A 16,184-nucleotide genomic window follows, 5' to 3' on the forward strand; every position below is an offset into this window, starting at 1 on the left:
GAGTGCCACAGGAGCAAGCCGCACGGATTCCCAACCTGCCCAATCAACGTACCTGGCCGCAGGTCCACATACACATACACATTGAGCCACACGGGGAAAAACAGTAAAACCACACAGGATCACTTACATTTCCCTTGTGGCAGACATTGGCTTCAATATCCTGCTATGCCATAATCCTATAACGAATAGTTTGATACGGCTTTATTGTGTGTCCATTATTTATTTATTTTAAAAATACAATGCAATAACTATTTCCTAATATAAACTAGGAAATGCTCTAGTTTTAAATTACCAAATATTTTTAAATGTAAAAGAAATCATTTAAAACGTCCAGTGTATATAATAAGAATCCATACTCTTACCTTACAGATTTCATTAATTTTGTTAACATTTTTTCCCTGTGCACTCACGCAATGCAATCAAAGGCTAGAGCATTAAAGCTGTAAGAGATCCCGGTGCCATGAAGACTCTCCACGGAATCCCCCAAAAGGCGGGAAAACTGCGCGAAGAGGGCTTTTGGAAAATGGGTGAAAAAGGGAGCAGGCATGCTGCAACCGCGGCCAGGAAACGCGCACAAATTGCGTTTTAACGCATGCAAATTGCCTGCGTCCACGTCCAGGACGAGTTTATTGCATTACAGTTGGCCGATGGTGGAAATGGGTTGAGGATGGGCGGCTGACAGTGGTATGGGGGCGTGGCCATTGGGTGCGTTGCCAGTAGATGTGTGTCCCGCAATTGCCACTTCGCACTTGAGCAATTCCGCGTTGGCTTGTTTTATATGGGTGCATCAGCGTGTTGCACGGTGAAAAGCAGAATAGCACTACAGATTGGCCTATTTTAAGTTATTTTTAAATGAGGAAAAATCGACCGAAGTAGAAAGTAGAACAAACAAAACTGGCTTTAAAAGATGTAGTAATTCTGTTTAAATTGTTAGGGAATGTGATAAGAGTTCAAGATAGAATAAAGGAGAACTGGACATCACTGTGGCGGAATTCGCTGGCATCCAAAAGGCTCGAAGCATTCTGCTACTATAGATGTTGTTTTTGCTGTAGCTTTTTCTGCTCCTGTCGCTTTCATTAAGCCAACTGACAGCAGCGATGGCAGTATCAGCTGCTGCAACAGCAACTCGAACAACAAACCCACAGCACAGGCACACAGGGCACCGGATACAGAATACAGAGAGTGGCCAGGACGCCATTGCAAAACTGTCAAGTCAACGTGGGCATGAGCGAGGGTTGGGAATTTATTTTTGCTATTTTTCGCAGCTTATTTTCCCCATTTAACCGGCGGCAGCAGAGGTGGCATGGCAGCAGCAGCAGCGGCAGCTATTTGTGTTGCTGCAGATGCTGTTAGTGCGTCATAAATTTTATAGACAAGTTAAATATTATGCATACGCACCATTGCACTTAATAACATTTCGGTTCGCCTCACAATGCCCAGCGGGCGGTGGGAGGGGGAGTAGTACAAAATACACCATTTGTCGGTGATTTTGTGTATGTGCGCTTAAGCTGCGTGCTGAATTGAATTAAATTAAAATAAATCTGCTCGGCAAAGAGCGGAGTATCGCATAACTAAGCAAGGCGAGTGAGTGTGTTGCCATATTTTTAGCCTTCAATCAGATTTGCATATGCTCACTCTCTCTGAAAGCGGAGGAGGCAGAGGCCTTTCCGGTTCACAGCCCGACTGCACACAGTTCTCGTTTATCCAAAAAGCAATTTAGGTATTTGTCGCAAAAAGCTCTCCTTCCGTCTGATGACTCCGAGCACGCTCCATGGATTAATCTCTGAATCGTCCATCTGTAGTCACATCCCATCAGCTCCATTTGTTGCCATAACAGATGAACTATTGATCATCATTAGAAAGGCACACACAAATCCTGTCCTGCACTTTTTTTCCTATGCCTCGATACTGTTTGCTTTTTAACTTGCCCCTCCCTGCAGTGCAAATGCCACAATGTCCTTGCCTGTTTGCGTGAACTGCCATTACGCATACGCCCTGTGTACAGCTGAGCCGGTGTGTGTGAGTGTGTGCCCCGTGTGTGTATACCCCAGTGAGTCTGAATGGGTTGTGTTTGTGTTGTTCGGTTGCCAGTGCATGTGTGAATTTTGACAGACGTCAGTTTGCCTTTGCATGCGCTTTGCATTTTTTATGCATTTAAATAACAAAATTAAACTAGCAACTGTCTCACGTGCAATTTATTGTGCTCTCTTTTTCCAGATAAACAAAAACACGCAGAGCAACAAGAATACCGGGGAGCACAAGCGCTGGATTCATGATCCCTCAAGTAAGTAAGCCCAGAGAATCACACTCCATTTGCCCGCTGGCTGCGTCCAATTAGGTCCTCACAAAGGACCAAGGACGAACGGGTGGCAGTGTGTTATCGCAGCTATTAATAAATTAAACTCTAACGCCTGCAGGTGACCTTTGCCGACCGCTGAACTGCAAGAAGCGTGAAATTTGCCTGCTGGAGGACGAGTTCAGCGCCGTGTGCGTGTCGAAGAAGGAGCTGCACAAGAACCGGTAGGTGGTTGATTCGGTTGGGGCTGGGCAAATTCCACCCTGATGGCTGTTGTTAGGCCTGATGAGCCAATTAAATTGAAACTTTTGCGGTCTTTTGCCGCCGCCGGCGCTCTAAACTAACACCGCTCTTGTGGGCAACCATCATTTCAGCGATGAGATAATCAGCAAGGCCAAGTACTTGGAGGAGGAGGCCAAGCGGCGTGTCAACCAGCAGGACAACCAGGACAGCCAGGATACGGAGGACATCAACAACGACGACGAGGATAATAGCAGCGATAGCAGCCTCAACGGCGGCAGCAACAGCAGTCCCGGCAACAGCCCCGTCCAGGCCAATGTCCAGGGCAATGAGGAGACCGACGACGAAGATAAGAGCCTCAGCCTGGGCGACGAGGACGAGTCCAAGGAGGACGATGTCTTCTATGAGAACAGCATTGCCGCCAGCGATAAGCAGCAGCCTCAGCAACAACAACAACAACAGCAGCAGCAGCAGCAATCCCAGCCACCAGCAGGACCCTCTGCCATCCAGCAGGATGACGACGAGGAGTTGGAGTGAGTACACTGAAATTCTTCAGCAATTTGGTATTATTTCCTGTCCAAGTCGGTTATATCTGAGGATAAAATCATGCAAATCCTGCAGGAAAAAGGGACAAAGCCAAGATCTATTGAAAAAATCTTTTATTTTTACAATAGTTTAATAGTTATTTAAGGAAATTTATGATATCGTAATTAGAAATATGGGAAAGATGTATATGTAAGGTTCTGAAAATCGTTAAGTCTCAATCACTTATTGTTTTTCAAAAGACTCCTCTTTGACATCTCTTCTAAGGTATTTTTTATAAGGTATTTATCTTTAATTTTTATTTCATTTCTGTAGAAGCTCCCTCTGTTTTTCTCTTAGTGCAGCATTCAAGTGCTTAACTTATAGGCGGAACTTTTTGCGTTTGCCTTTGAATGGGATTTTACATTTCATTAAGCAAATTCGCGTACACAAAAAAGGGTTGATGTGAGAGGGAGTCGGAGTAGGTCACCTTTTGACATCCGCCCCTGCCACGATCCGAATTACCCCTGATTTCCACGGCCGCCATGCTAATAACAAATTGTTTTATCGTGTATAAAAATTCCGCAATAAATTTACAGTGGTACAATTTTTAGCACGCAGACGTTGGTCCCTGGCCTGTTTTTTTCACTGCCTTTTGGCCGTTATCGTTGTTGGCTTTCGGGCTTTCTGGCTTTTGGCCGGAGCTGGCATACTTCTGCCTGAATGGCTGAATGGTTGACTGGTTGACTGCTTGAACGGGCCGCAACGACAGCTTTACGGCCTTTACCCTTTGACGCGTGCCGTCGTCGGATCCTTTGACTTGTTCCGTGTTATCGCTTTGACCCTAACCCAAATTGTGGACTCGCACGCGAGCAGCGCCTCGAAGAAGGGCCCCAAAAAAGGGCGCCAGGAGCAGGCCAGGATCAGGTGTGGCAGCGGCAGAGCCCTGGATATGAAGTCAAAGTCGAACAGAGTCGGTGTCAAGGCCCGATTGGCCTGGCTTTCCACAACAGAAGGGTAGCGATTGTTCCCCTGCGGCGAAATGAAGTTGTTGGCAACGTCGATTTCCGTTGTTAAATTTTTGGGCTTAAATTGGTATGTGAAGTGCCGAAGGAGCGGAGCACATCAATTTCAATACCTATACATATTTTACGAAAAGTTTCTAGAACTTAAAGCTAGCTTAATTCATGATTTGACTTTAAGTTTAAGTTATTTAATAATTATATTTGATATTAGCACAATAATTATTACCACACCTTTCTCATTAATTCTGGCAAACATGTTTCCTTTGCCCCACTTGAGAATCCTTTGAAATTCAGTACCCACAAAGTGTGTTTAGGAAAAATAAAAATAAACTCCGATTGCTGTTTATTTCCCCCGGTTATCAGTTGAGCTTTTGTTTGAACAAAGTTTAATTTCATGCTCGCTGCTTGACACTCGCCGGGCGGTAAGAAAAAGAAGGAACAACAGCCGAAAAAGTTTTCGTTTTCATCCTTTGACGTAATTTCTAGAATGAAAAATTAATTTCGGAAAATTCTTGTGCAAATAAATGTAAAAATTTCGGCGAATACTCTGAAGAGCTTCAGAGCTTTGTTGCTGTTGTTGTTGTTGTTTGAGTCCTGTGTCCTCGGGGCGTTTGTAATTGAATTAAAATCCACTTGGCAAACACCGCAAACCCCCTGGCCGCACACACACACCTCATCCTTCTTATACTGCTCCTCCACCGCAAAGTGAGCGACTGTGCGGGTGTTGGGGTGTAAAAATCAATCTATAGGCAAATCACGCGCCCCGACCATGACGCCCCATGAGGGGATTCGTTGTGCTCCCAGCGATGACATTAACAATGGCTTTTGACATATATTTTTTCCTCCGCTTTTGTGTTTACGAATTTTCCTTTTCAATTTTCCTTTTACCGAAAATCCCCGTCGCCATGCCTGCATTTGTGTATCTATGTCAATGGCATGAAATATGAATGTGTCACGCCGAGCCTCGGGCAAAATCAATAGTTTGAGCCGGCGGTTGCCACTCATCATGGCATAGTGGCATCATGGCATCATGGCGGCAGGAGCTGCTCCAGTTCTCGTCTTTCCATTCGGGGCGCAAGTCAAACAAAGGCCCGCCTTGGCGAAGGGGTCATTGGGAGGGGGCATTTCTAATAGACCACTTCCCAAAGACCCAAAGACGGAGCACACACACAGCTGGAGAGCGGGATCGAGTCATAACTCATGTGTGCGGCTAGCATTGTTTGTTGCAACAATATGCCAGCAGCGCACAGTGGGCGCAAATTGGATTTTCATATTACTTTTTGATTGAAATGGGAATTTGATGATGTTCTGTTCTTCAAGAACTGCCAAAGGGTTTATATTTTTCATTTAATGATGTTCGATTTCTTTTAAGTAACACAAAATGTATGTTTGATATATTTTGAAATTATATTTTGAGGTACATAAACGAGGTCCAGTGTTAGTTGAGGCCTGAATGGCATTTTGAGATTCCATGAAGGCATTTGCTCGGATGGGGCACATAGTTCAGATCTCACCTAAACCTGCCACAACTCAGCTTTTGGTGTGTATGCGTGGGGGTGTGTGCGATGTGCCATGTGCGATGCCTGTCTCCGGCAGTTATTCGAGACCACTGAGCTGTTTTGTGGTCTATGCACATGAAGCTGTCGGCTTCAGCAGCTGAAGGAGCAGGAACAGGAGCAGGAGCAAAAGCCAGAGCAGAGCGGGAGGCATCCCCCGAATCTCGACCGCCCCCCAGGGATTGGGTTGCAAAATTGAAAGCAAATATTTGAGTAAAAATTTACACATTTTTCGCAGAGACACAGGGACAAGGAGCCGGCATGTGGGCAGCGTCAGTTGATGGGCAATTTGCTCAAAGCAACCGCAGATGCTGCGCAGGCCATTCAAGATTGCGGCCTGTCATTGGCTGTGGCCGAAACGTCGGTCCCGAATTAACAGGCTCATTCGTCTCACTATTTACTGGCCCTAAGAATTTCATTAAATTTGTATAAACAATTCGGCGGAGGGAAGCGCAAACAAAGCTGAAGCGGGGGCGGAAGCGTGCAAAAGAACATGCGAGAGAATTTTTAATTAAAAGCGAGAAGTGAAGGAGCGACTGGCTACAAATATCCTTCACACATATATGTTTACATTGGTTTTGGCCATCGGTACGTTTACATTGGCTCCGCAACGGAATTGGTCAGTTTAAATCGTTGGCATAACCGAATCCCTTTGACAAATCCAACATTTCTTTTTTATTTTTATTGAATTTCTTGCTATTTTCCCCTTCACTAAGTAATGGAATATCCAAGGTTTATTTAAAATGTATTTAGCAAGAGCAAACAATGGCTTAGAAACGACATCATCCAGGAATAAGTAGAACTGAGCTCCAAAACGATTCTGGGGCTAAGCTTGAACCGGCAAAACAGGCAAATTTTCAATTAATAATTTCCCAAAATTAAAAAAAAAAAAGAAAGTTCAATAAAAGCCTCTAATTATAGCCACCGAATTGGGGCAATTAGGCAAATTGCTTTTCATTCGAGATACAACCCGAATAATTGTGCAAATTTCATTTTATACCGAGAGGCGTGCAAAAAAGTGAGTCTTTCGTGCATATATTTGTGAATAAAAATTATGGAATAGGCGGGCGGGGACTGGTGGTGTGAACTCGCTGCTGGCCAATTAAAGCGACACCATGCTCCAAAAAAAACTCCCGGCAAAGTGTTTTTTATTAAACGAACAGTAGCGGCGGGAGCATCAATTAATTGAAATAATCTTTTTGTTGGTTTTAAATGAAGAGCATAAAAAAGGAGACAGCAGTATGATTGAAGGGTGTGATTTTCTTTTAAAATAAATGCCAAAGGCTGAGCTTTGATTGATTGACAGAGGATTAAGGGGAGCCTCCGTTTGCGGGTAATTAAAATGGTCTAAAGTGTTACTCTCGGAATGAATTGGGCTTACCCGGGACCTCTATCTCGAGCTCGACATAAAGCTATGAGAATGGCCCCTTGTAGGCAGTTTAAATATTTGCTCAAATTATTAAATAAAGTTTCAGAGTCTCAGTCCTGAACGCCCCTGGTCCCCTGGCCAATCTCATGGCTCGACTGTTTGCCCGGGCGTGCGTGCAGCGAATATTAAATAAATATTTAAATAAATGTATAAGCAGAGCTCCGCTCACCTGGCAAGAGTCAGGACATGTGGACAGAGATAAGGATGGAACGGACGCCGACTTCATTTGCATAAAAATTAATTTTGCATGTCATCTATTTGTTGCCGTTGTGCCCCCTGAGTTTACTTCTCTGATTTCTCCTAACTCCCGACTTTCGCCCTCTTGTAGCAACTGCAAGCCGTGTCCTGTGGCCAAGCCGACGTTCCTGTGCGGCGCCGACAACAGGACCTACTCATCACTATGCAGATTGGATTATCACAATTGCATACATTCGACGTCCATACGGATCGCCTGCAAAGGATTCTGTCCCTGCAAGGGTAAGTCCCAGGAACCCTCCTCCTTTCTTTCCATTTCCACAACAAACGGGGAAACGAACAAATACAGGCGGCAGTGCTGGCCCAAACCAGAATCAAATGCTCCGCCAGCATAATGAGCTCCTCCAGCAAGGCCAGACCCAGAGGCAGACCCAACACCAGTTCCAGTTCCAGCCTGGCAATCTGCCAGGACCGGACCCGGGACTACAAAATAAATTGCATACATATATTACGTGACAGGCTTGGTTGGCCGGGGGAGTTGGCCGCCCGAGAAAGTATGCTAGAAAAAGCTGGCTAGCTGCGATTTGCTAGACTGCCGGCAATTAAAAATTCCAATTACCAAACAAAGGCTTTGGCTTTAAATATTTTTTCGCCGGGCCCCCGAAACACTTGTTAAATATTTAATAGGCCGGCGAACAAGTAGCCGCCGCCATTGTTTTTCCAGAGCCACCCAGCATTGTGGGGCGGCCAGGCAGCCACGTTAATTTTCAATTTTGCTCGGCTGAGAGAGCAGCACTGCAACGATGCTAAAAACAAAATAAAGCGGAAAACAGAAAGCACCCGCAAAATGTATGGGGTATGCCTCACTGAGCCGGGATGCAAAAAGTTGGCCTGGCCAAGCGATTTCACCACCGCCATTTTGCCATTTTGGCACTTTTCCCCCGTTATTTTTGCAGAGGCTGTCGATGGCAAGCGGCTGCAGCGCATTGCCGGCTACAACAAGTACAACAAGAAGATCAGCCAGGACCTCCAGCAGCAGCAGCAACAGCAGCAACAGCAGGCCTACAAGGACAGCAGCAACAACAACATCATGATGAACAGCGGCAACATCATGGGCGGCAACAACAACGACTTCAATACGATCATGAATGTAAGTTAATAGCGGGTCGTTTATGGCGTGAAACTAATACGGTTATCCTTGCCCGCAGGACAAAGAGGACAACAACCGACACTACAACCACATCAATGCCCAGTACACATTCACGCCCGAGGAGATCAAGTACGACAACAAGCACTACAAGTACCTCAAGTACACGGCCTACAAGAAGGTGAGTGGAGGCGCCTGCCATATCAATATCCCTGCTCGTTCGTGACTTAACCGCCTTGTGGATTGGCAGGACTCCAAGTACCAGGAGGACAAGCACAAGATGCGCAACTACAACGAGGTGGTGGAGAAGCAGCAGCAGAAGTTCAGTAAGAACAACAACTTGAATGGTAAGATATATTATTTTTGCATTTAATAATTCTAAAAACTGTCTTTCGCTCTGCAGGTTATCCTTCGAAGTCGCCGGAGTGCAAGCCACAGCAGCTGACTGCAATCGGAAACCGCCTGCTGGACTGGTTTTCGGTGATCATGGCCGACAGCAAGAAGCGCCGCCAGCACAGCCAAAAGTCGCGAGCCCACTTCCCGCCCGCCTGCAAGACGGAGGCCAAGTGGATGTTCGGCCACCTGGATCTGAATAATGACGGGCAGCTGTCGCTGCAGGAGATGTACGACCTGGAGCACGACCAGAACGAGCGCTGCATCAAGCCCTTCATTGACACCTGCGACCTGGACACGGACAGTGCGATCAACACGCGGGAGTGGTGCCGCTGCTTTGAGAAGACGGACCGTCCGTGCGCCGCCGTGCGCCGAAGAATCGCCGGCGACTTTGCAGGTGAGATAGGTACAGGTGGACATTTCTCTGGCTACATAACACTAATACTTCTATGTTCTCTCTATATCCGTATGAGTTGTGCGGGCTCCTGGGCCCAATTTATTCCCATTATCCCCCAACAACAACAAGACAACAACAGAATAGAACCAAAACCAAAAAAATATAATAAAACTAAAGAAAAAACCAAACCGAAACCAGAGAAAAAATACATATATAAAAAAGAACGCAAAGAGTTAAGCGGGAAGCGTAATTTGGTTTCAGTTGGTTTCATTACTTTCATTGCCGCTCTCTCTTTTTCCCGTCTCTGTCTCCGCTATGCGCCATATCTTTCGGCCCGCTTAGTTTTTGTTTGTCTGACACTCTTTGCTCCCCACTTTACACGCGTTGGAACCTTTTTCAAACTATAATTAAGCGCCTGACAGCTAAATAGAAACCCTGACACACTTCCAGGACAGTGCTGCCAAGTTGTCCTTTTTATGAATGCGAGATTGTCAATTTTTAAAAAAGGACATATATTTGAAACAAACTTGTTTAGTAAAATATATCTTTTATTGTCCCTTATTGCCCTTAAAAGTGGTTAATGAACGGTTGACGAAAATTTATAAAATAAGGCATATAGTTTCAGAAGATTTATACATTTAATTTTATAATAAATCTACCAAAAGAAATATTTTTTAACCTATTAAGCAATATAAAAAAGCATACATATGTCAAAAATAGAAAGGAATTTGTAATTCTTGAAGAATAATTACCAAAACAAATTAATTTTTTGAAAAATTCCTTGTTATATTTCGTCATATGTCGTGTCCTTTTCACTTAATTCTCTCTTCTTTTGTTATATGCCGGAATATCCTGTTTTCGAAATAGAAAATGGGCAGCACTGTCCCACACTCTTTACACTCACACAAAATACCAGCAGTTAACAGAAGTAACCTTTTTTCGCGCTGCTTTCGTTGTTAACTTTCGTTTTGTGCTCGCTCCCCGTTTTTTTCAACATCTCTTAGCCAAACGCAACTTTTAAGCCAGCAAATTAAACACTTCTAACAACAACACAGAACTTTTCCAAACCCCCAACCCTGATCCCCGCTGTAGAAACCGCCACTGTCCGATGCTTTTTGTGTTTTTGCCTTAAAAAAAAAAACCCCAACCTCAACCCCAACTACATATATAATTTCCCCTCCGCTGCCGCTGTCCCTTTGTTGCCACACGACCCCGAAACAAAATAGATCCAGCAGCAACTTTGCTTGTGCCGCTTCTCACTGACCCCCATCCGTGCCCCTTATCCGCCAGTAAGTTGCCCCACTAACAGGCCTCCCTCTCTTCTCTCCACGACGAAAACCAATTAGGCGCCTACGCACCCGACTGCGACATCCAGGGATTCTACAAGCCCACCCAGTGCCACAGCTCGGTGGGCGTCTGCTGGTGCGTGGACAAGCACGGAGTCGAGTTCGCCAACACACGCACACGCGGCAAGCCCAACTGCGGTGAGTACTTGGTCCAAGCCGGGGTTTAAACAGGGCAGACCAAGAGGTGGTCCAAGAGGGAGACCAAAGGTGCTCCAAGGGGGCATCGCATAAACACTTAACCCAAACATTTGGCGAGGGACCCAACAAAAGGCCCACAAAGTTTTCTAAATGCCGTAATGAGGGAGGAACTGCTGGTAAAATGGGTTGAGCTGGTCACCTGCCACACTTAAACCTCTGTAAGCCCAGTTGACGTTTGTATAATGCACCTGAGAAGGGCTAGTTAACATTTTATAACCATAGTTGTACGGTAAGCCGGCCAGATGAAAAACCTCTTCAGAGAAATAAAAAACTATTTTTTTGTACGCTAATAATTTGGTTGTATTTAGAGCAACATTTTAAATGCATATATTTTTTTAAATTTTAAATATTTTCAACTAATAGAAAAACTAAGGAATTATTCGTGGTTTTTGTTGATTTTTTTCATAGTTATACGGTTAGCTGGACAGATGAAAACCCATTTCAGAGACATAAAAAACTATTTTTTTGCGCTGATACTTTGGTAGTATTCAGAGCAACATTTTAATACAATACAAATTTAGATGCACACTTTTTTAAGTTTTAAATATTTTAAATTTATAAAAAACAAAAGAATTATTTGTGGTTTTTGTTTATTTTTTCGCCTTTATAAGCACAAATGCCATAATAATCCTTCCGGTGAAAATTTACAGCCGTTGGTAGTTGTAGCCAATTAATGTGGTTTAAATGCGCAATATTCCCGATTTCTTTAACGACTTTCGTGGCAATCGAACTGGTGGGGCAGGCACCACACCAACGTTTTGCCAATTGAGCTCATGCCATTTACCTGTATTGAAATATCAGCCCTTAAGCCAGCTTTTATGGCCCGATGCTGAGTTATGCGTTGCCGCAGTGCCGGCCGGCCGGCCTATCGGTATCGAAAACACCTCGCACTCCGTTGCGTATACGTAATCTTCTTATCTCCTGTCCTTGTGTTTGTGTCCAGGATTTAAGTCTGCACTTAAGGTTGTTAAAGTTGTCGGTTGGGTACGGAACAGGCCGGACAGGAAGGGCATTACCAGGGGATCAGTAATTGAGTTTTCCTATTAATATCGCACATACGCCATGCATAACACATGAGGGGACTCCGAACGGGTTCGAGGACACGGACAAGAACGTGGACAGGGGACGAGTGGGAGGTCAGCTCTGCGGCTCACCGCCATTAGACATGCATGCGGCGAATGGGTCAGATTAGCGCATAGTCCCAGGGAATGCGGGAGTCTCCATGAATTTATAGAACGAACGAAACGTAACGAAGCAAATTTTAATTTCATCCAAATCCAAACAGAGTCCGTGGTTAATAACGCCGCCTCGCTCACATCCGACGACGAGGACGAGGGCACCGACGACGAGGACAGCGCGGAGGGCAGTGCCGATCAGATGCTCGTCTTCTAAGCGACCCGACCAGAGGGCACCGGACGGACAGGGCTACGGAGATAGATGGCCCCGGACGACGGCACATCCAATCAGCGAGCCACCATCGAGGCGGATGCGCTAGCGTTGTAATGGAAAATTAATATTATTATTATTATGATTGCAAACAAACCGAAAGTGGAAGTAAAAGCAAACGCAGCAGCGAAAACCCAAAGCCGAAAACCAAAAACCCAAAACCGAAACATAAATGTGCAGTAGCCAAGTAAGCGTTTTTGAATAGAACTACGTATAGCAAACAGCAGAAGCAGCAAAATCACTCACACACACACCCCCATCCTCACCCCATGCCGCGAAGGATGTTAGCGAAAGGATAGCTAAAACATCAGAGGGAAAACCAAAGAAAAACTGTAGCATAGTTGGAGGCGCAGCGCACGCAAATTGGCATTTCGCTGATGCCAACAGTAGGAAAAAAGAAGCAAACTAAAACTAAAACTAAAGAAGAACAGCCCCCACACGTCCTTTAGCAGGAGCCAGCCATCCGCAGCTCAAGCAATTTGATCAGTCAATCAGCACAGCCCAGTCAGCCGGGATATCTCCTTTGTTATCACCGCTGTTGAGGCACGGATGGGTGGCCCCTGGTGGCTATTGCCCGTAATCAACACACACACACACACACACACTATTCGCATCCGTCTATTTTAGCCTTTCGCAGCAGAATTAGCTCACGATTATCGGCCCCTCATTCTGTCCCCTGCTTTCGCGCAAGCAACACACGACACACGCTAAGAATTCCGCCCAAAAAAAATATATAAAAATTTATGTGATAAGTTTTTGAAAAATGAGAATGCGGTCGAAGAAGACGACGATGGCCACTAGCGACTCCAGGCCACTTGGCACTCGGCAACAGAATTAGCCACAGCATTGGGCTTGGAGGAGTTCAGTTCATAGGAACGTGCGGCCAAAGAGAGTAGTTTGAGCTCATAGTTGTTGCATATGTACGAAACATAATCGCATTCATTTAGAGTTACTTACTCGTATCAGACACATGCCAGCAGACATATGTATGTTAGTGGGAGAGATCCGGCGATGGCTTTGTTTTGGGAGGCGAGCAGTGGAGTGGAGTCCTTGGAATCACCTGCACCTGCTTCTATGTAAACCGTAATTCACCCTCGCGATAACACACACACACCACACAGACTCAGCAGCATCAGCACTTTTGGGCGGACGTAAGACGCATCCTCGTGAAGTAACGTAAGGAAGGACTCTACTCGGCTAGAGGTTCGATAAATGGCAATTCGCTTATACATGCATATACAAATAAATATATAATATGTTTAACATGTAAGTATATAGGAGGCATAATTAAGTGGCAGCATCGGCAGATCGACAGAACGTAGCTCATCCCTCATTTTTTAAATCCCCTTTTGATATTTTCCCGTCGTTGATATTTTCCCGTAAAATAACATCAATTGGAATTTTAACTTACTATACATTTACGAGCGAAAAGGATAAACGTAAAATGCTTGCAACAAAACGAAATTATATAGCCAATTGTAGTAAACAAAACCAATGCGTATAAATAAACCTTTTAATTATAGCTAAAATTTATAACCGACAAAGAACATTAATAACAATCATTTGAGATCAAGCGAAGAGTGGAGAATAATATCTGTTTTCGTCTGCATTTAAAACCAGAAGCGAAGGAAACGAGTGTGTAAACCCTATAACTGACTATGTACTACGATTACGATTGTATTTATGTATGTATTTATGTACTTGTGTATTATTATGCAAATTGCATTAATTCTAGGGAGCCAAAGGGGTCGCCACCGCAGAAATCGTATATCCCATTAGAACAGACCCTTGGCACCAAAACCCTGGCTAAGTCCGCATTACCCTCCATTGTTTTACTCGATTTCCGGTTTACCAAACCCACACTTGGCCATAGCATCCCCTTCACGACACTTACGTAATGCATTTTGAGAACATTTCCAAGGAACAATGCGATTCGATAGCACAGGTTTTCGTTTCTACCAACTAACGTTCGTTTATGTACGGAATGATGAAATCAATAAATATTATTTAATGCAATTTAAGGCTGGACTCTCATTGAATCAATCACTTTCAGAGCTAAAGGATCTACGGGGGCAATAAATCCAGCCGTGTCCAAGACCGAATATCTAATGGGGCGCCGCTGGCCACATTAAACAAATTGTGGCAACTTGTGACATTTAAGCGGACTCCAAACAGCACAAAAGCGGCAAGAATGCGAATGACTAACAATAAATTTACGGAGCTAATTTTATGCGCACACAAGCAGCAAAAAAGCCAAAGCAAAAGCGAAAAACAAGACCAAGTCAACGAGGGCGACGAGCAACAGGCGCCCAAAACAATTATGGCACAGATTTAAATAAATTTTAGTTAGCAAATGGCACGTTTTGGGGGGGCCATTGTGGCCGGGGGTGGATATGGAGCACGGCGAGTCAACGAGTTCACACGCTAGTTGGTTAGTGGGGGGACTCACAGCCATATGGCGCTAGAGCGATGTCAAGGGTGCACAAACCGGCGGCAGCTTTGGCCTGCCGTTCAAAACGGAAGTTTCCGGCGACAATTAAGCAACAGAACACAGACACACCGACACCTACTGAGAGAGCGGTGGTAATACTTATGTGCCCTGCCAAAGTTGCACATTCTAAGCCAAGTCAGTAGGTTTATACGTCACTCAAAGTTGAGCACAGACTTCTACACTGGAAAGACAGTAACTAAACTTTTTTTTAAAGAGAAAAAGGTGAGTAAGGTAAGCAAATAGTTATGGTTTCCTTTAAGGTGGGGTCATCTTTATTATTTTCAATTATAACTAGAAATTTTCGTCTTCAAAAACTCAAAAACTTAATGAATAAATTAAAATTTCCCTACGTGTATTTAGTACTCTTGTGTTGGGGAACAGCCATGAATTTTGGCTAGCTGGCTTTGGCTAAATATTTGGCCAACATAAACAAGCCCCTGCTGGGAGTGCGTCGGCTCATTTGCATAATTCTGTGAATCAGACAATGCGACAAGTTGCACATGCAACGCCTGGCTGCTCCAACATCCAACATCAGAGCATCATCTGAGTCCAACTGACAGACCGAGTACTCTGAACCAGGCCGCAAAGCTTTCACGTCATCCCAGACATGTGGGGGCGACCCTCTGCTTCCGGGGGCGCCCCTGACTTTTTGGCATTTTTAATTAGGCCCAACTCTCTAGCCCGTGCTGCGATATGTGTTATTATTTAGCCGCTTGCTGTTGGCAACTTGTGTTTTTACGCGTCATTCAGGCGGCACTTGACACCCTCGCCACCTCACACGCCCACACAGTCGGACCCCGCTTTATAGTTCAAGGTGAGTGTGGAAAAGTTTTGGTGGAAGGGGCGGGAAATAAACTTACAGCCCTTTTGTTGTTGTGGGCCAGTCTTTTGTTAAGAATTTAAGCTCGTACCACCTCGTCCTGCTGCCAATTGTGCTGGAACATTCCAGCTCCGTGTCATGCCACTGAATGTTTCACATTTTTTAAGACCTTTTTTTTATGAGTTTTACATGGGCAACCTGAGGAGGGGCAATGCTGCAGGGGCGTGGCCTGCAGCTGCATGCAACGGGCAATTATTGCGCAGTTATTGCATGTCGTGTGCAATGCCTATGAATTATTACGTATACGCAGTGTGTCCACGACGAAAACGAAAGTCGGAAAGGGATCCCTGCTGCAGATGTTAATAAATTAAACGAAATTGCTACTGTTTTTCGTTTTTTATGGTTGGTAAAGTAAATGTTTTTTTAATTATCACAATAAAGGGATTATGAGATATAAAATAAAACGAATTCTAGGTCTTCCTAGATTTTGAATATTGAATTGGGAAAAGTATAATTTTCTATAGAATTTTGTCAGTAATGCCTCAACGTTTGTACTAATTAACTACTTTACAAGATATTGTGTGTGGAGAAAAGTACTTAGAATTTAAATGTATACCCTTGATACATCATACCCTGTTTTGTGGGGGAAAACCACTCGCTCTCCGTCGAACCTTCCTCAACTC

The 16,184-nt window shown here is 44.6% G+C and overlaps 1 protein-coding gene across 2 annotated transcripts in view; it reads left to right on the forward strand.

Annotated features, from left to right (window-relative positions):
• Cow (Proteoglycan Cow) overlaps positions 1–14,211 on the forward strand; it is a 45,230-nt gene extending 31,019 nt beyond the window's left edge. The window contains exons 2-11 of one of the 2 annotated variants that reach the window (XM_017161993.3): positions 2,218–2,284; positions 2,418–2,520; positions 2,671–3,069; positions 7,397–7,545; positions 8,220–8,413; positions 8,472–8,591; positions 8,661–8,757; positions 8,814–9,209; positions 10,547–10,684; positions 12,030–14,211. In XM_017161993.3, the coding sequence (XP_017017482.1) occupies positions 2,218–2,284; positions 2,418–2,520; positions 2,671–3,069; positions 7,397–7,545; positions 8,220–8,413; positions 8,472–8,591; positions 8,661–8,757; positions 8,814–9,209; positions 10,547–10,684; positions 12,030–12,136 (1,770 nt within the window). In that variant the 3' untranslated portion in view covers positions 12,137–14,211. The remainder of the gene's footprint in view (positions 1–2,217; positions 2,285–2,417; positions 2,521–2,670; positions 3,070–7,396; positions 7,546–8,219; positions 8,414–8,471; positions 8,592–8,660; positions 8,758–8,813; positions 9,210–10,546; positions 10,685–12,029) is intronic. The other variant, XM_017161994.3, reaches the window with a different exon arrangement.
• The last annotated feature ends 1,973 nt before the right edge of the window (positions 14,212–16,184 follow it).

Source organism: Drosophila kikkawai, chromosome 3R (genome assembly GCF_030179895.1).
Source record: "Drosophila kikkawai strain 14028-0561.14 chromosome 3R, DkikHiC1v2, whole genome shotgun sequence".
NCBI lineage: Eukaryota > Metazoa > Arthropoda > Insecta > Diptera > Drosophilidae > Drosophila > Drosophila kikkawai.